This window comes from Zonotrichia albicollis, chromosome 31 (genome assembly GCF_047830755.1).
Source record: "Zonotrichia albicollis isolate bZonAlb1 chromosome 31, bZonAlb1.hap1, whole genome shotgun sequence".
Lineage (NCBI taxonomy): Eukaryota > Metazoa > Chordata > Aves > Passeriformes > Passerellidae > Zonotrichia > Zonotrichia albicollis.
The window spans coordinates 6,327,816-6,348,458 of NC_133849.1; the positions used below are offsets into that span (position 1 = coordinate 6,327,816).

General features: G+C 59.5%; 1 protein-coding gene across 1 annotated transcript in view; it reads left to right on the plus strand.

Moving 5' to 3' along the window:
• Nucleotides 1-20,643, plus strand: part of VARS1 (valyl-tRNA synthetase 1) — a 43,336-nt gene that overhangs the window by 7,087 nt on the left and 15,606 nt on the right. Inside the window, 16 exon segments of the mRNA XM_074529759.1 lie at nt 3,760-3,924; nt 6,124-6,205; nt 7,144-7,263; nt 9,418-9,526; nt 11,104-11,204; nt 12,612-12,702; nt 13,234-13,358; nt 14,325-14,428; nt 16,190-16,348; nt 17,494-17,584; nt 17,735-17,772; nt 17,834-17,872; nt 17,925-17,964; nt 18,017-18,122; nt 18,890-18,960; nt 19,576-19,701. Coding sequence (XP_074385860.1) covers nt 3,760-3,924; nt 6,124-6,205; nt 7,144-7,263; nt 9,418-9,526; nt 11,104-11,204; nt 12,612-12,702; nt 13,234-13,358; nt 14,325-14,428; nt 16,190-16,348; nt 17,494-17,584; nt 17,735-17,772; nt 17,834-17,872; nt 17,925-17,964; nt 18,017-18,122; nt 18,890-18,960; nt 19,576-19,701 — 1,567 coding nt within the window.

The following is a 20,643-nucleotide window of genomic DNA, read 5'->3' on the forward strand; positions in this document are numbered from 1 at the left end:
CAGGACACGCTGACCCGCTGGTGAGTGACCACTGACCACTGAGTGACCACTGACCACACTGACCACTGACTGACCCTGCACCTGGGCCACGCCCTGACCGTGGCCATCCAGGACACGCTGACCCGCTGGTGAGTGACCACTGACTGACCACTGAGTGACCACTGACTGACCCTGCACCTGGGCCACGCCCTGACCGTGGCCATCCAGGACACGCTGACCCGCTGGTGAGTGACCACTGAGTGACCACTGAGTGACCACTGACCACTGACTGACCCTGCACCTGGGCCACGCCCTGACCGTGGCCATCCAGGACACGCTGACCCGCTGGTGAGTGACCACTGAGTGACCGCTGAGTGACCACTGAGTGACCACTGACTGACCCTGCACCTGGGCCACGCCCTGACCGTGGCCATCCAGGACACGCTGACCCGCTGGTGAGTGACCATGAGTGACCACTGAGTGACCACTGAGTGACCACTGACTGACCCTGCACCTGGGCCACGCCCTGACCGTGGCCATCCAGGACACGCTGACCCGCTGGTGAGTGACCATGAGTGACCACTGAGTGACCACTGACCACTGACTGACCCTGCACCTGGGCCACGCCCTGACCGTGGCCATCCAGGACACGCTGACCCGCTGGTGAGTGACCATGAGTGACCACTGACCACTGACTGACCCTGCACCTGGGCCACGCCCTGACCGTGGCCATCCAGGACACGCTGACCCGCTGGTGAGTGACCATGAGTGACCACTGAGTGACCACTGACTGACCCTGCACCTGGGCCACGCCCTGACCGTGGCCATCCAGGACACGCTGACCCGCTGGTGAGTGACCACTGAGTGACCACTGACCACACTGACCACTGACTGACCCTGCACCTGGGCCACGCCCTGACCGTGGCCATCCAGGACACGCTGACCCGCTGGTGAGTGACCACTGACCACACTGACCACTGAGTGACCACTGACCACTGACTGACCCTGCACCTGGGCCACGCCCTGACCGTGGCCATCCAGGACACGCTGACCCGCTGGTGAGTGACCACTGACCACTGACCACACTGACCACTGACTGACCCTGCACCTGGGCCACGCCCTGACCGTGGCCATCCAGGACACGCTGACCCGCTGGTGAGTGACCATGAGTGACCACTGAGTGACCACTGACTGACCCTGCACCTGGGCCACGCCCTGACCGTGGCCATCCAGGACACGCTGACCCGCTGGTGAGTGACCATGAGTGACCACTGAGTGACCACTGACTGACCCTGCACCTGGGCCACGCCCTGACCGTGGCCATCCAGGACACGCTGACCCGCTGGTGAGTGACCACTGAGTGACCACTGAGTGACCACTGACTGACCCTGCACCTGGGCCACGCCCTGACCGTGGCCATCCAGGACACGCTGACCCGCTGGTGAGTGACCACTGAGTGACCACTGACCACACTGACCACTGACTGACCCTGCACCTGGGCCACGCCCTGACCGTGGCCATCCAGGACACGCTGACCCGCTGGTGAGTGACCACTGAGTGACCACTGAGTGACCACTGACCACACTGACCACTGACTGACCCTGCACCTGGGCCACGCCCTGACCGTGGCCATCCAGGACACGCTGACCCGCTGGTGAGTGACCATGAGTGACCACTGAGTGACCACTGACCACACTGACCACTGAGTGACCCTGCACCTGGGCCACGCCCTGACCGTGGCCATCCAGGACACGCTGACCCGCTGGTGAGTGACCATGAGTGACCACTGAGTGACCACTGAGTGACCACTGACTGACCCTGCACCTGGGCCACGCCCTGACCGTGGCCATCCAGGACACGCTGACCCGCTGGTGAGTGACCACTGAGTGACCACTGAGTGACCACTGACCACACTGACCACTGACTGACCCTGCACCTGGGCCACGCCCTGACCGTGGCCATCCAGGACACGCTGACCCGCTGGTGAGTGACCACTGAGTGACCACTGAGTGACCACTGACTATACTGACCACTGAGTGACCACAGTGACCAGCAGAGACAGGGCAGTGACCACAGTGACCATTGAGTGACCACAGTGACCCATGGAGTGGTCACCAGTGGCCACCTGGGATCTGTGGGGTGACCTCAGTGACCCCCCAATGTCCCCATTGAACTGAGTGACCCCACTGTCCCCAATGACCCCTCAATGTCCCCAATGACCCCAATGACCCCAATGTCCCCCCTGTCCCCAATGACCCCAGTGACCCCAATGTCCCCAATGTCCCCAATGTCCCCAATGTCCCCAATGACCCCAATGACCATGCACTGTCCCCATTGTCCCCAGGCACCGCATGCGCGGGCTGACCACGCTCTGGGTCCCGGGCTGTGACCACGCTGTGACCACGGTGTGACCCCAATGACCCCAATGACCCCAATGACCCCATTGTGTCCCCATTGTCCCCAGGCACCGCATGCGTGGCCTGACCACGCTCTGGGTCCCGGGCTGTGACCACGCTGTGACCCCAATGACCCCAATGTCTCTCTGATGTCCCCACTGTCCCCCCAGGCACCGCATGCGGGGTCTGACCACGCTCTGGGTCCCCGGCTGTGACCACGCTGTGACCCCAATGACCCCAATGACCCCAATGACCCCACTGTCCCCAATGACCCCAATGACCCCAATGTCCCCAGTGTCCCCGATGACCCCAATGACCATGCAGTGTCCCCATTGTGTCCCCATTGTGTCCCCATTGTCCCCAGGCACCGCATGCGGGGTCTGACCACGCTCTGGGTCCCCGGCTGTGACCACGCTGTGACCCCAATGTCCCCAATGACCCCAATGTGTCCCCATTGTGTCCCCACTGTCCCCAGGCACCGCATGCGCGGGCTGACCACGCTCTGGGTCCCCGGCTGTGACCACGCTGTGACCCCAATGACCACGCAGTGACCCCAATGACCCCAATGACCCCAATGACCACGCAGTGACCCCAATGACCCCAGTGTCCCCAATGTCCCCCCAGGCACCGCATGCGGGGTCTCACCACGCTCTGGGTCCCCGGCTGTGACCACGCTGTGACCCCAATGACCCCAATGACCCCAATGACCCCAATGTCCCCAATGTCTCTCTGATGTCCCCACTGTCCCCAGGCACCGCATGCGTGGCCTGACCACGCTCTGGGTCCCCGGCTGTGACCACGCTGTGACCCCAATGACCCCAATGTCCCCAATGTCCCCAATGACCCCAATGACCATGCAGTGACCCCAATGACCCCAATGACCATGCACTGTCCCCATTGTCCCCAGGCACCGCATGCGTGGGCTGACCACGCTCTGGGTCCCCGGCTGTGACCACGCTGTGACCCCAATGACCATGCAGTGACCCCAATGACCCCTCAATGTCCCCCCAGGCACCGCATGCGTGGGCTGACCACGCTCTGGGTCCCTGGCTGTGACCACGCTGTGACCCCAATGACCCCAATGACCCCAATGACCCCAATGACCCCACTGTCCCCACTGTCCCCAATGTCTCTCTGATGTCCCCAATGTCCCCCCAGGCACCGCATGCGGGGTCTGACCACGCTCTGGGTCCCCGGCTGTGACCACGCTGTGACCCCATGACCCCAATGACCCCAATGACCCCACAATGTCCCCATTGTGTCCCCATTGCAGGCACCGCATGCGTGGCCTGACCACGCTCTGGGTCCCCGGCTGTGACCACGCTGTGACCCCAATGACCATGCAGTGACCCCAATGACCCCTCAATGTCCCCATTGTCCCCAGGCACCGCATGCGTGGCCTGACCACGCTCTGGGTCCCCGGCTGTGACCACGCCGGCATCGCCACCCAGGTGGTCGTGGAGCGGCGCCTGCAGCGCTCGCGGGGGCTGAGCCGGCACCAGCTGGGCCGTGAGGGATTCCTGAGGGAGGTGTGGCGCTGGAAGGACGAGTGAGTGACCACTGAGTGACCACTGAGTGACCACTGAGTGACCACTGACCAATGGGGGGTGTGATCCCTGACTGACCCACCAAGGGCTGAGCCGGCACCAGCTGGGCCGCGAGGGCTTTCTGCGGGAGGTGTGGCGCTGGAAGGACGAGTGAGTGACCCTGAGTGACCACTGAGTGACCACTGACCAATGGGGGGTGTGATCCCTGACTGACCCACCAAGGGCTGGGCTGGTACCAGCTGGGCCGCGAGGGCTTCCTGGCCGAGGTGTGGCGCTGGAAGGACGAGTGAGTGACCACTGGGTGACCCCGAGTGACCAATGAGTGACCACTGAGTGACCATTGGGGGGTGTGATCCCTGACTGACCTCTGAGGCCTTCCTGGCCGAGGTGTGGCGCTGGAAGGACGAGTGAGTGACCAATGGGTGACCCTGAGTGACCACTGACCCCCTGAGTGACCACTGACCCCCTGAGTGACCACTGACCACCACTGACCCCCTGAGTGACCACTGACCAATGGGTAACCAATGGGTGACCACTGACCCACCAAGGGCTGAGCTGGCACCAGCTGGGCCGCGAGGCCTTCCTGGGAGAGGTGTGGCGCTGGAAGGACGAGTGAGTGACCACTGAGTGACCACTGAGTGACCACTGAGTGACCACTGACCCCCTGAGTGACCACTGACCAATGGGTAACCAATGGGTGACCACTGACCCACCAAGGGCTGAGCCGGCACCAGCTGGGCCGCGAGGGATTCCTGAGGGAGGTGTGGCGCTGGAAGGACGAGTGAGTGACCACTGAGTGACCACTGAGTGACCCTGAGTGACCATTGGGGGGTGTGATCCCTGACTGACCCACCAAGGGCTGGGCTGGCACCAGCTGGGCCGCGAGGCCTTCCTGGCCGAGGTGTGGCGCTGGAAGGACGAGTGAGTGACCCCGAGTGACCACTGAGTGACCACTGACCCCCTGAGTGACCACTGACCAATGGGTAACCAATGGGTGACCACTGACCCACCAAGGGCTGAGCCGGCACCAGCTGGGCCGCGAGGCCTTCCTGAGGGAGGTGTGGCACTGGAAGGACGAGTGAGTGACCACTGAGTGACCACTGAGTGACCATTGAGTGACCATTGGGGGGTGTGATCCCTGACTGACCTCTGAGGCCTTCCTGGCCGAGGTGTGGCGCTGGAAGGACGAGTGAGTGACCCTGAGTGACCACTGAGTGACCACTGACCCCCTGAGTGACCATGGGGGGTGTGATCCCTGACTGACCTCTGAGGCCTTCCTGGGAGAGGTGTGGCGCTGGAAGGACGAGTGAGTGACCCTGAGTGACCACTGAGTGACCACTGACCAATGGGTAACCAATGGGTGACCACTGACCCACCAAGGGCTGGGCTGGTACCAGCTGGGCCGCGAGGCCTTCCTGGGAGAGGTGTGGCGCTGGAAGGACGAGTGAGTGACCAATGGGTGACCCTGAGTGACCACTGAGTGACCATTGGGGGGTGTGATCCCTGACTGACCACTGAGGCCTCCCTGGGAGAGGTGTGGCGCTGGAAGGACGAGTGAGTGACCCCTGAGTGACCACTGACCCCCTGAGTGACCACTGACCAATGGGGGGTGTGATCCCTGACTGACCTCTGAGGCCTTCCTGGGAGAGGTGTGGTGCTGGAAGGACGAGTGAGTGACCCCGAGTGACCCTGAGTGACCACTGACCCCCTGAGTGACCAATGAGTGACCATGCGTGGGGTGTGGCGCTGGAAGGATGACCAGGGTGTTGCTGAGTGATCGCTGACTGACCCCAGGGTGACCAATGGGTGGCCGTTGGAGGGGTGTGACCCCCTGAGTGACCACTGACCCCCTGAGTGACCAGTGGGTGACCCCTGAGTGCTGGGAGAACGAGTGAGTGACCAATGGGAGACTGCATGGGGATGCCCAACAGTGACCCCTGAGTGACCACAGGGTGACCACTGAGCGACCAATGGGGTGGGTGTGACCCCTGAGTGACCCCTGAGTGACCACTGAGTGACCTCTGGCACTGTAGAATGACCTAAAAGGGACCCTGGAGTGACCCATGGCACCCCTAAATGACCCCAGAGTGACCCCAAAGTGACCCACAGACCCCAGAGTGACCCCAGAGTGACCCCGGAGTGACCCCAGAGTGACCCCGGAGTGACCCCTGACCCCTGAGTGACCCCTGTCCCCCCCCCAGGAAGGGTGACCGCATTTACCAGCAGCTGCGGCGCCTCGGGGCCTCCATGGACTGGGGGCGCGCCTGCTTCACCATGGACCCGGTGAGTGGGGGTCCCCAAACCCCAAAAACCCCCCAAAAACCACCCCAAAATCCCCAAAAACACCCCTAAAACCCCTGACCCCAAAAACCCCTGAAACACCCCAAAAACACCCCAAAAATCCCCTCCATGGACTGGGGGCGCGCCTGCTTCACCATGGACCCGGTGAGTGGGGGTCCCCAAACCCCCAAAAACCCCCTGTAACACCCCAAAAACACCCCAAAAACCCCCAAAACCCCCCAAAACCCCCCCAAAACACCCCAAAAATCCCCTCCATGGACTGGGGGTGTGCCTGTTTCACCATGGACCCGGTGAGTGGGGGTCCCCAAACCCCCAAAACCCCCCGAAAACACCCCAAAAAATCCCCCAAAATCCCCAAAAACACCCCAAAAACCCCTGACCCTAAAACCCCCCAAAAACCCCCAAAAACACCCCAAAAATCCCCTGCACGGACTGGGGGCGCGCCTGCTTCACCATGGACCCGGTGAGTGGGGGTCCCCAAAAACCCCCGAAACACCCCAAAACACCCCAAAAACCCCCAAAACACCCCAAAAACCACCCCAAAACACCCTGACCCCAAAAACCCCCAAAAACACCCCAAAACACCCCAAAAATCCCCTCCATGGACTGGGGGCGCGCCTGCTTCACCATGGACCCGGTGAGTGGGGGTCCCCAAAAACCCCCGAAACACCCCAAAACACCCCAAAAACCCCCAAAACACCCCAAAAACCACCCCAAAACACCCTGACCCCAAAAACCCCCAAAAACACCCCAAAACACCCCAAAAATCCCCTCCATGGACTGGGGGCGCGCCTGCTTCACCATGGACCCGGTGAGTGGGGGTCCCCAAACCCCCAAAAACCCCCCAAAAATCCCCAAAAAACCCCTAAAAATCCCCCAAAACACCTCAAAAACCCCCAAAACCCCCAAATTCCCCCCAGAAAATGAGCCGCGCCGTCACCGAGGCCTTTGTGAGGCTGCACGAGCAGGGCCTGATCTACCGGAGCCGCCGCATCGTGCACTGGAGCTGCGCCCTGCGCTCGGCCATTTCTGATATTGAGGTACCCAAAACCACCCAGAATTACCCCAAAAATACCCCAAAAACACCCCGAAACATCCCCTGAAACATTGCCCGAAATACGCCCCAAAATCCCCCAAAATCACCCCAAAATAACCCCTGGGATCGTGCACTGGAGCTGCGCCTGCGCTCGGCTATTTCTGACATTGAGGTACCCAAAACCACCCAGAATCACCCCAAAAATCTGCCCTGAGACCCCCAAAATATCCTATAAACATTGCCCGAAATACGCCCCAAAAATCCCCCAAAATCACCCCAAAATCACCCCTGGGATCGTGCACTGGAGCTGCGCCCTGCGCTCGGCCATTTCTGACATTGAGGTACCCAAAACCACCCAGAATCACCCCAAAAACACCCCAAAAACACCCCGAAACATTGCCCGAAATACGCCCCTAAAATCCCCCAAAATCACCCCAAAATTCGCTCTGGAGCTGCGCCCTGCGCTCGGCCATTTCTGACATTGAGGTACCCAAAACCACCCAAAATCACCCCAAAATCACCCCAAAAATCTGCTCTGAGATCCCCAAAATATCCTGTAAAACATTGCCCGAAATACACCCCAAAAATCCCCCGAAATCACCCCAAAATTCGCACTGGAGCTGCGCCCTGCGCTCGGCCATCTCCGACATTGAGGTACCCAAAACACCCCAAAATCACCCCAAAAATACCCCAGAAACACCCGGAAACATTGCCTGAAATACGCCCCAAAAATCCCCCAAAATCACCCCAAAATTCGCACTGGAGCTGCGCCCTGCGCTCGGCCATTTCCGACATTGAGGTACCCAAAACCACCCAAAATCACCCCAAAAATCTGCCCTGAGAGCCCCAAAATATCCTGTAAAACATTGCCCGAAATACGCCCCAAAACCCCCCAAAATCACCCCAAAATTCGCACTGGAGCTGCGCCCTGCGCTCGGCCATCTCCGACATTGAGGTACCCAAAACACCCCAAAATCACCCCAAAAATACCCCAGAAACACCCCGAAACATTGCCCGAAATACGCCCCAAAAATCCCCCAAAATCACCCCAAAATTCGCACTGGAGCTGCGCCCTGTGCTCGGCCATCTCCGACATTGAGGTACCCAAAACCACCCAAAATCACCCCAAAAATCTGCTCTGAGAGCCCCAAAATATCCTATAAACATTGCCCGAAATATGCCCCAAAAATCCCCCCAAATCACCCCAAAATTCGCACTGGAGCTGCGCCCTGCGCTCGGCCATTTCTGACATTGAGGTACCCAAAATCACCCAAAATCACCCCAAAAATCTGCTCTGAGATCCCCAAAATATCCTGTAAAACATTGCCCGAAATATGCCCTAAAAATCCCCCAAAATCACCCCAAAATTCGCACTGGAGCTGCGCCCTGCGCTCGGCCATCTCTGACATTGAGGTACCCAAAACCACCCAAAATCACCCCAAAAATCTGCTCTGAGACTCCTGAAATATCCTATAAAACATTGCCTGAAATACGCCCCAAAAATCCCCCAAAATCACCCCAAAATGCTGCCCTGAGACCCCCAAACCCCCTCCAGGTGAAGAAGCAGGAGCTGGGGGGGTTTGGGGATTTTGGGGTATTTTTGGGGTAAATTTGGGTGGCTTTGGGGTAATTTTGGGGGGTTTTGGTGTCCCCAGGTGGAAAACAAGGAGCTGGGGGATTTTAGGTTTTTTGCAATATTTTTTGGGGTAATTTTGGGTATTTTTGGGGTCTCTTTAGGTGGAGAAGAAGGAGCTGGGTGGGTTTAGGGTTTTTGGGGTAATTTTGGGGTAACTTTGGGTGTTTTTGGGGTCCCCATGTAGAGAAGAAGGAACTGGGGGTGCCACAGGATTTGGGGATGTTTTTGGGGTAACTTTGGGTGTTTTTGGGGTCCCCAGGTGGAGAAGAAGGAGCTGGGGGATTTTAGGTTTTTTGGGGTATTTTTGGGGTAACTTTGGGTGTTTTTGGGGTCTCTTTAGGTGGAGAAGAAGGAGCTGGGGGTCCCACAGGATTTGGGGTTGTTTTTGGGGTAATTTTGGGGTAACTTTGGGTGTTTTTGGGGGTCCCCAGGTGGAGAAGAAGGAGCTGGGGGTGCCACAGGATTTGGGGATGTTTTTGGGGTATTTTTGGGGTAACTTTGGGCGTTTTTGGGGTCTCTCAGGTGGAGAAGAAGGAGCTGGGGGGCCGCACCCTGCTCAGGGTCCCGGGCTATGAGGAGCCCGTGGAGTTCGGGGTCCTGGTGGCCTTCGCGTACCCCCTGGAGGGGGCTGGTAAATGGGTCTGGGGGCTTCAATGGGCTTTGGGGGGGTCTGGGTGGGTCTGGGGGATCCCCTGGAGGGGGCTGGTAATTGGGGCTGGGGTCTCTGTGGGCTTTGGGGGGTCTGGGGGTGTCCTGGAGGGTCCTGGTGACCTTCGCCTACCCCCTGGAGGGGGCTGGTAATTGGGGCTGGGGGCTTTGGGGGGTCTGGGTGGGTCTGGGTGGGTCTGGAGTGGGCTGGTAATTGGGGCTGGGGGCTCTGTGGGCTTTGGGGGTTCCCTGTGGGGTCCCTGTGTTGTTTGGGGGTCTCTGGGGATTTTGGGGAGGGGTCCCAGTGTTGTTTTGGGGGTCTCTGGGGGTCCCTGTGTTATTTGGGGGTCTCTGGGGGTCCCTGAGGGGTTTGGGGAGTTCCTGGGGATTTTGGGGAGGGGTCCCCGTGGGTTTGGGGGTCCCTGGGGATTTTGGGGAGGGGTCCCTGTGTTGTTTGGGGTCCCTGGGGATTTTGGGGAGGGGTCCCTGTGTTGTTTGGGGTCCCTGTGGATTTTGGGGAGGGGTCCCTGTGTTGTTTGGGGGTCCCGGTGGTGTTTGGGGGTCCCTGGGGATTTTGGGGAGGGGTCCCTGTGGGGTTTAGAGAGTCCCTGTGGATTTTGGGGAGGGGTCCCCGTGGGTTTGGGGGTCCCTGGGGGTCCCTGTGGTGTTTGGGGGTCTCTGGGGATTTTGGGGAGGGGTCCCCGTGGGTTTGGGGTCCCCGTGGGTTTGGGGTCCCCGTGGATTTTGGGGAGGGGTCCCTGTGTTGTTTGGTGTCCCTGTGGATTTTGGGGAGGGGTCCCTGGGGATTTTGGGGAGGGGTCCCTGTGGGTTTGGGGTCCCTGGGGATTTTGGGGAGGGGTCCCGTGGGTTTGGGGTCCCTGTGGATTTTGGGGAGGGGTCCCTGTGGATTTTGGCGAGGGGTCCCTGTGGTGTTTGGGGTTCCCTGGGGGTTTTGGGGAGGGGTCCCTGTGGTGTTTGGGGTCCCTGTGGATTTTGGGGAGGGGTCCCCGTGGGTTTGGGGGTCTCTGGGGATTTTGGGGAGGGGTCCCTGTGTTGTTTGGGGGTCCCTGTGGATTTTGGGGAGGGGTCCCTGTAGTGTTTGGGGTCTCTGTGGATTTTGGGGAGGGGTCCCTGTAGTGTTTGGGGTCCCTGTGGATTTTGGGGAGGGGTCCCTGTAGTGTTTGGGGTCTCTGTGGATTTTGGGGAGGGGTCCCTGTAGTGTTTGGGGTCCCTGTGGATTTTGGGGAGGGGTCCCTGTGTTGTTTTGGGGGTCCCTGGGGGTCCCTGTGTTGTTTGGGGTCCCTGTGGATTTTGGGGAGGGGTCCCAGTGTTGTTTGGGATCCCTGTGGATTTTGGGGAGGGGTCCCAGTGTTGTTTGGGATCCCTGTGGATTTTGGGGAGGGGTCCCTGTGGTGTTTGGGGTCCCTGTGGATTTTGGGGAGGGGTCCCCGTGGGTTTGGGGTCTGTGGGGATTTTGGGGAGGGGTCCCCGTGGGTTTGGGGGTCCGTGGGGATTTTGGGGAGGGGTCCCGTGCTGACCCTGCCCGGTGCCCCTCCCCAGGGCAGGGGGAGCCCCCCGAGGTCGTGGTGGCCACCACGCGCCTGGAGACGATGCTGGGGGACGAGGCCGTGGCCGTGCACCCCGAGGACCCCCGGTACCGGGTGAGGGCGCACCTGGGGACACCTGGGATACACCTGGGCACACACCTGGGCACAGCTGGGTACACCTGAGATACACCTGGGGGCACCTGGGCACAGCTGGGATACACCTGAGATACACCTGGGACACACCTGGGGGCACCTGGGCACAGCTGGGATACACCTGAGATACACCTGGGACACACCTGAGATACACCTGGGATACACCTGGGGGCACCTGGGATACACCTGAGATACACCGGGGATACACCTGGGGGCACCTGGGCGCACCTGGGATACACCTGGGGGCACCTGGGGACACCTGGGAATGGGGCTGGTACACCTGAGATACACCTGGGCACACCTGGGATACACCTGGGGCACCTGGGGGCACCTGGGCACACCTGGGATACACCTCAGATACACCTGGGGGCACCTGGGGGCACCTGAGATACACCTGGGAATGGGGCTGGTACACCTGAGCACACCTGGCGCACTTGGGGGCACCTGGGATAGACCTGGGATACACCGGGGCACACCTGGGGGTACTTGGGATACACCTGAGATACACCTGGGGGCATCTGGGGACAGCTGGGATACACCTGGGGGCACCTGAGATACACCTGGGGACACACCTGGGCACACCTGGGATACACCTGGGCACAGCTGGGGGCACCTGGGGACAGCTGGGAATGGGGCTGGTACACCTGGGATAGACCTGAGATACACCTGGGATAGATCTGGGCACACCTGGGGGCACCTGGGATACACCTGAGATACACCGGGGATAGACCTGGGGGCACCTGGGCACACCTGGGATACACCTGGGCACCTGGAAATGGGGCTGGTACACCTGGGACACACCTGGGATACACCTGAGCACACCTGGGCACACCTGGGGGCACCTGGGGGTACCTGGGATACACCTGAGATACACCTGGGCACACCTGGGGGCACCTGGGCACACCTGGGGGTACCTGGGCACACCTGGGGCACACCTGGGCACACCTGAGGCACACCTGGGCACACACCTGGGATACACCTGGGCACACCTGGGGGTACCTGGGCACACCTGGGCACACCTGAGCACACCTGGGATACACCTGGGCATACCTGGGCACACCTGGGCACACCTGGGGCACACCTGGGCGCACCTGAACACACCTGAGATACACCTGGGCACACCTGGGCACACACCTGGGATACACCTGGGCACACCTGGGGGTACCTGGGCACACCTGGGCACACCTGGGCGCACCTGTGGGCGTGGCCAGCACCCCTGACCCCCCCCCCCTCCCCCAGGTGTGCCCAGGTGAGGGCCAGCCCCTGCCCGGGTGCCCGGGTGTGGCCGTGCCCCACAGTGGGCGTGGCCAAGGGCTGTGCCCAGCCCTGGGCGTGTCCCTGACGGCCCCGCCCCCTTTGTCCCCGCAGCACCTGCGTGGGCGGAGCGTGCGCCACCCAATCACGGGGCGGGTCCTGCCCATCCTGCACGACGCCTTCGTGGACCCCCAGTTCGGCACCGGTGAGGGGCGGGGCCTCGGGGGGCGGGGCTTGGAGGGGCGGGGCTTGTATGGGGTGTGGTCTCTGGGTGTAATTGGTTTGGGGTGTGGTTTGGAGGGGTGTGGTCATTTAGGGGTGTGGTCTCTTGGTGGGGCTGGATTGGGGTGTGGTTGTTTTGGGGTGTGGCTTAGAGGGGCGTGGCTTAGAGGTGTGCGGTTTCTTTGGGGGTGTGGCTTAGAGGGGTGTGGTCTGGTTGGGTGTGGCTGTTTTGGGTGTGGCCTGTTTGGGAGCAGTCATTTGGGGGTGTGGCCTAACTGGGTGTGGCCGTTTTTAGGGTGTGGCTTAAAGGGGTGTGGTCTTTGGGGGTGTGGCTCAGAGGGGTGTGGCCTGATTGGGTGTGGTTGCTTTGGGGTGAGGCTCATGTGGGCGTGGCCTAAAGGGGAGTGGCTTAACCTGTTTACATACCCATGGGCGTGGCCACCATGGGGGCGTGTCCCTCCGTGTGGGCGTGTCCCTCCATGTGGGCGTGTCCCAACGCTGGCCCCGCCCCCAGGCGCGGTCAAGATCACCCCCGCCCACGACGCCACCGACTTCGAGGTGGGGCAGCGTCACGGGCTGGGCGTGGCCTCGGTCATCGGGGAGGACGGCGCCATGGTCAACGTCCCCGCCCCCTTCCTGGTCAGTTTGGGGTGAATTCGGGCATTTTTGGGTCATTTTGGGTCATTTTGTGGTGGTTTTGTTGTTTTGGGGTGTTTTGGGGTAATTTTGGGCGGTTTTGGGTCATGGGCTGGGCGTGGCCTCGGTCATCGGGGAGGACGGCACCATGGTCAACGTCCCCGCCCCCTTCCTGGTGAGATTGGGGTGAATTTGGGTAATTTTGGGTCATTTTGTGGTGGTTTTGTTATTTTGGGGTGTTTTGGGGTAATTTTGGGCGGTTTTGGGTCATGGGCTGGGCGTGGCCTCGGTCATCGGGGAGGACGGCACCATGGTCAACGTCCCCGCCCCCTTCCTGGTGAGATTGGGGTGAATTTGGGTAATTTTGGGTCATTTTGTGGTGGTTTTGTTATTTTGGGATGTTTTGGGGTAATTTTGGGCGGTTTTGGGTCACGGGCTGGGCGTGGCCTCGGTCATCGGGGAGGACGGCACCATGGTCAATGTCCCCGCCCCCTTCCTGGTCAGTTTGGGGTGAATTCGGTCATTTTTGGGTCATTTTGAAGTGTTTTGGGGGATTTGTGTCGTTTTGGGGTAATTTTGGGCGGTTTTGGGTCACGGGCTGGGCGTGGCCTCGGTCATCGGGGCGGATGGCGCCATGGTCAACGTCCCCGCCCCCTTCCTGGTCAGTTTGGGGTGAATTTGGGGCATTTTGGGTCATTTTGGGTCATTTTGTGGTGGTTTTGTTATTTTGGGGTGTTTTGGGGTAATTTTGGGCGGTTTTGGGTCACGGGCTGGGCGTGGCCTCGGTCATCGGGGAGGACGGCACCATGGTCAACGTCCCCGCCCCCTTCCTGGTCAGTTTGGGGTGAATTTGGGGCATTTTGGGTCATTTTGGGGTACTTTGGGCTATTGTGGTCACTCAGTGGTCACTGTGGTCACTCTGGGCTGGTTGTGGTCACTCAGTGGTCACTCATTGGTCACTCTGTCCAGGGCATGCCGCGGTTCCAGGCCCGCCGGGCGCTGCTGGAGACCCTCAAGGAGCGGGGGCTGTTCCGGGGGGTGACCGAGAACCCCATGGTGGTGCCCATCTGCAGGTGAGACACACCTGGGGACAGGTAACACACCTGGGGACACACCTGGGGACAGGTGACACTCAGGTAACACAGGTGTGTCCCACAGCCATTCCAAGGACATGCTGGAGCCCCGGGCCGTGCCCCAGTGGGGACAGTGGATAACAGTGGATAGCAATGGGTTACACACAGGTGTCACACAGGTGATGCTCAGGTGTCACACAGGTGTCACAGGTGGCACACAGGTGTCACACAGGTGTCACAGGTGTCACACAGGTGTCACACAGGTGTCACAGGTGTGCCTTTACCTGTCCGCAGCCGTTCCAAGGATGTCCTGGAGCCCCGGGCCGTGCCTCAGTGGTGACCATGGATAACAATGGATAGCAATGGGTTACACACAGGTGTCACAGGTGTCACACAGGTGTCACACAGGTGTCTCAGGTGTGCCTTTACCTGTCCGCAGCCGTTCCAAGGATGTCCTGGAGCCCCGGGCTGTCCCCCAGTGGTGACAATGGATAATGATAGATAACAATGGATAGCAATGGGTTACACTCAGGTGTCACAGGTGTCACACAGGTGTCACAGGTGTCACACAGGTGTCACACAGGTGTCACACAGGTGTCACACAGGTGTCACAGGTGTGCCTTTACCTGTCCCCAGCCGTTCCAAGGATGTCCTGGAGCCCCGGGCCGTGCCCCAGTACTGACAATGGATAACAATGGGTGTCAGTATGTGTCACACAGGTGTCACAGGTGATGCTCAGGTGTCACACAGGTGTCACACAGGTGTCACAGGTGTGCCTTTACCTGTCCGCAGCCGTTCCAAGGATGTCCTGGAGCCCCGGGCCGTGCCCCAGTGGTGACAATGGATAACAATGGGTTACACACAGGTGTCACACAGGTGTCACAGGTGTCACAGGTGTGCCCGTACCTGTCTCCCCAGCCGTTCCAAGGATGTCCTGGAGCCCCGGGCTGTCCCCCAGTGGGGACAATGGATAATGATAGATAACAATGGATAACAATGGGTTACACACAGGTGTCACACAGGTGTCACACAGGTGTCACACAGGTGTCACACAGGTGGCACACAGGTGTCACACAGGTGTCTCAGGTGTGCCTTTACCTGTCTCCCCAGCCGTTCCAAGGACGTGCTGGAGCCCCGGGCCGTGCCCCAGTACTGACAATGGATAATGATAGATCAATGGATAGCAATGGGTCACACACAGGTGTCACAGGTGATGCTCAGGTATCACAGGTGTGCCTTTACCTGTCTGCAGCCGTTCCAAGGATGTCCTGGAGCCCCGGGCCGTGCCCCAGTGGGGACAATGGATAATGATAGATCAATGGATAGCAATGGGTCACACACAGGTGTCACAGGTGTCACACAGGTGTCTCAGGTGTGCCTGTACCTGTCTCCCCAGCCGTTCCAAGGATGTCCTGGAGCCCCGGGCCGTGCCCCAGTGGGGACAATGGATAATGATAGATAACAATGGATAGCAATGGGTTACACACAGGTGTCACAGGTGTCACAGGTGATGCTCAGGTGTCACAGGTGATGCTCAGGTGTCACACAGGTGTCACACAGGTGTCTCAGGTGTACCTTTACCTGTCTCCCCAGCCGTTCCAAGGATGTCCTGGAGCCCCGGGCCGTGCCTCAGTGGGGACAATGGATAGCAATGGGTTACACACAGGTGTCACACAGGTGTCACACAGGTGTCACACAGGTGTCACAGGTGATGCTCAGGTGTCACAGGTGTCACAGGTGTGCCCGTACCTGTCTCCCCAGCCGTTCCAAGGATGTCCTGGAGCCCCGGGCCGTCCCTCAGTGGTTCGTGCGCTGCCAGGGCCTGGCCGGGGCCGCGGCGGCCGCCGTGCGCAGGGGGGACCTGAGGCTGCACCCGCCCGGCCACGCCCGCACCTGGTTCACCTGGATGGACAACATCAGGTGAGGCAACACCCAAAAACCTGCCCCAAAACCACACCCACACCTGCCCCAAAGCCACACCCGCACCTGGTTCACCTGGATGGACAACATCAGGTGAGAGAAAACCTATAACCACACCCCTAAACCTGCCCCATAACCACACCCACACCCGCCCGGCCACGCCCGCACCTGGTTCACCTGGATGGACAACATCAGGTGAGGCCCCGCCCCCTGAACACACCCATAACCACACCCCTAAACCAGCCCTAAAACCACACCCACACCTGGTTCACCTGGATGGACAACATCAGGTGAGAGAAAACCTATAACCACACCCCATAACCCTGCCCCATAACCACACCCACACCTGGTTCACCTGGATGGACAACATCAGGTGAGACAACACCCAAAAACCTGCCCCAAAACCTGCCCTAAAACCACACCCACACCTGGTTCACCTGGATGGACAACATCAGGTGAGAGAAAACCTATAACCACACCCCATAACCCTGCCCCATAACCACACCCACACCTGGTTCACCTGGATGGACACAGGTGAGGCCCTGCCCAGGTGTGCCCATACCTGTCCCGGTGTGCCCAGGTGTGCCCATACCTGCCCAGTGTGCCCATACCTGCCCAGGTGTGCCCATACCTGCCCAGGTGTGCCCAGGTGTGCCCATACCTGCCCAGGTGTGCCCACCTGTGTCCCACCTGTCTCACCTGTGCAGGGACTGGTGCATCTCGCGGCAGCTCTGGTGGGGCCATGGCTGCCCAGGTGTGCCCATACCTGCCCAGGTGTGCCCTTACCTGCCCAGGTGTGCCCAGGTGTGCCCATACCTGCCCAGGTGTGCCCAGGTGTGCCCATACCTGCCCAGTGTGCCCAGGTGTGCCCATACCTGCCCAGGTGTGCCCAGGTGTGCCCATACCTGCCCAGGTGTGCCCATACCTGCCCAGGTGTGCCCAGGTGTGCCCATACCTGCCCAGGTGTGCCCATACCTGCCCAGGTGTGCCCAGGTGTGCCCATACCTGCACAGGTGTGCTCACCTGTCTCACCTGTGTCTCACCTGTCTCACCTGTGCAGGGACTGGTGCATCTCGCGGCAGCTCTGGTGGGGCCATACCTGTACAGGTGTGCTCACCTGTCCCACCTGTGTCTCACCTGTGCAGGGACTGGTGCATCTCGCGGCAGCTCTGGTGGGGCCATCGCATCCCCGCCTATTTCGTCACCATCGACGACCCCCGGGTGCCGCCCGGGCAGGTGAGCCTGGGGGGGCTGGGGGGAGCTGGGGTGGATTTTGGGGTGATTTCTGGTGGTTTTGGGTTCCCAGGACGAGGATGAGCGGTTCTGGGTCAGGCAGTGTTTCTGGGGTGATTTTTGGGGTGATTTTTGGTGTTTTTGGGTTCCCAGGATGAAGATGAGAAGTTCTGGGTGTCCGGGCGCTCTGGGTGATTTGGGGTGATTTTTGGGGTTATTTTTGGGTTGATTTTGGGTGTTTTTGGTGTTTTAGGATGAAGATGAGAAGTTCTGGGTGTCCGGGCACTCTGGGATCAGTTTTAGGGTTATTTTTGGGTTGATTTTTGGTGTTTTTGGTGCTTTAGGATGAAGATGAGAAGTTCTGGGTGTCCAGGCACTCTGGGGTCAGTTTTAGGGTTATTTTTGGGTTGATTTTGGATGTTTTTGGTGTTTTAGGATGAAGATGAGAAGTTCTGGGTGTCCGGGCGCTCCCCGGACGAGGCTCGGGCCAAAGCGGCCGCAGCGTTCGGGGTCAGCCCCGAGCTGGTCAGGCTGAGACAAGGTGGGACTGGGGTAAACTGGGATAAACTGGGAGGGACTGGGATTGGACTGGGATTGAACTGGGATTGGACTGGGATTGGACTGGGATAAACTGGGACAAACTGGGATAAACTGGGATTGGACTGGGATAGACTGGGAGGGACTGGGATAAACTGGGATTGGACTGGGATAGACTGGGAGGGACTGGGATAAACTGGGAGGGACTGGGATGGACTGGGTGGGACTGGGGTAAACTGGGATAAACTGGGATTGGACTGGTTTATACTGGGTTAAACTGGGATTGAATTGGGATTGAACTGGGATAAACTGGGATAGGACTGGGATTGGACTGGGATAAACTGGGAGGGACTGGGATAGACTGGGAGGGACTGGGATTGGACTGGTTTATACTGGGATTGAACTGGGAGGGAACTGGTTTATACTGGGAGGGGAGAATGAGTGGGACCCTGCTGGTCACTCCTGGTCACCCCTGGTCCCTCCTGACCCCTGGTGGTCACTCTGGTCACCCCTGGTCACTCCTGGTCCGTGCTGTCCCTGGTGGTCACTGATGGTCACTGGTGGTCACTGGTGGTTTCTCTGGTCCCTCTGGTCACTCTGATGGTCTCTGCGGTCACTCTGTTCCCTCTGATGGTCACTCTGCTCCCTGTGGTCACTCTGGTGATCACTGTGGTCACTCTGATGGTCACTGTGGTCACTCTGATGGTCACTCTGATGGTCACTGTGGTCACTCTGATGGTCACTGTGGTCACTCTGATGGTCACTCTGCAGACGAGGACGTGCTGGACACCTGGTTCTCCTCCGGCCTCTTCCCCTTCTCCGTCTTCGGCTGGCCCGAGCAGGTGCGGGGGGATTTGGGGAATTTTGGGGGGATTTGGGGAATTTTTGGGACCCCAGGGGGTGTTTTTGGGGTCCCAGGGGGTGTTTTTGGGGTCCCAGGGGCTTTTTGGGGGGGTTTCAGGGTTTTTGGGGGTCTCATTCTCACTTTGGGGTCCCCCAGACCCCCGACCTGGAGCGTTTCTATCCGGGGTTCCTGGGTGGGATTTTGGGGGTCTCTGGGGGGATTTGGGTGGATTTTGGGGATGTTTTTGGGGGTCCCTGGGTGTTTTTTGGGGATGTTTTGGGGGTCCCAGGGGATGTTTTTGGGGTCCCTGGGTGTTTTTTGGGGTCCCAGGGGGTTTTTGGGGTCCCAGGGGTGTTTTTTGGGGGAGTTTCAGGGTATTTTGGGGGTCCCATTCTCACTTTGGGGTCCCCCAGACCCCCGACCTGGAGCGTTTCTATCCGGGGTTCCTGGGTGGGATTTTGGGGGTCTCTGGGTGGATTTTGGGGAGTTTCAGGGTTTTTTGGGGTCCCAGGGGGTGTTTTTGGGGTCCCAGGGGATGTTTTTGGGATCCCTGGGTGTTTTTGGGGTCCCTGGGTGTTTTTTGGGGGTCTCATTTTCATTTTGGGGACCCCAGACCCCCGACCTGGAGCGTTTCTACCCGGGCTCGCTGCTGGAGACCGGGCACGACATCCTGTTCTTCTGGGTGGCCCGGATGGTGATGCTGGGGCTGGCGCTGACCGGGAAATTGCCTTTTCGGGAGGTGAGACCCCAAAAACGCCGGAATTTACCCCAAAAATAATCCCCAAAAATAACTGCAAAAATAGCCGCCAAAAAATGACCGAAATAACCCCAAAATCCACCCTAAATAACCCCAAAATCCCCTGATGGTGATGCTGGGGCTGGCGCTGACCGGGAAATTGCCTTTTCGGGAGGTGAGACCCCAAAAACGCCGGAATTTACCCCAAAAATAATCCCCAAAAATAACTGCAAAAATACCTGCCAAAAAACGACCAAAATAACCCCAAAATCCCCCCCAAAATCCCCCCATGGTGATGCTGGGGCTGCCCGGGAAATTGCCTTTTCGGGAGGTGAGACCCCAAAACTGCCGGAATTTACCCCAAAAATAATCCCCAAAAATGTCTGCAAAAATACCCCTAAAAATACCCCCAAAAATACCCCAAAATCCACCCTAAATAACCCCAAAATCCCCTGATGGTGATGCTGGGGCTGCCCGGGAAATTGCCTTTTCGGGAGGTGAGACCCCAAAAACGCCGGAATTTACCCCAAAAATAATCCCCAAAAATATCTGCAAAATATCCCCCAAAATACCCCCAAAAAATACCCCAAAATCCACCCTAAATAACCCCAAAATCCACCCTAAAGAACCCCAAAATCCCCTGCTGGTGATGCTGGGGCTGGCGCTGACCGGGAGGTTTCCATTCTGCGAGGCGAGACCCCAAAACGGCCCAAATTAACCCCAAAATTAACCCCAAAATGTGACCAAAATAACCCCAAATCCCCCCCAAAACCCCCCCGGTGCCGCCATCCCCAGGTGTCGCTGTCACCTGTGCCCAGCTGTGCCAGGTGTGTCACCTGTCTGTCCCAGGTGTGTCACTGTCCCACCTGTCCCAGGTGTGTCATCTGTCTGTCCCCACCTGTCCCACCTGTCCAGGTGTACCTGCCCTGTCCCAGGTGTGTCTGT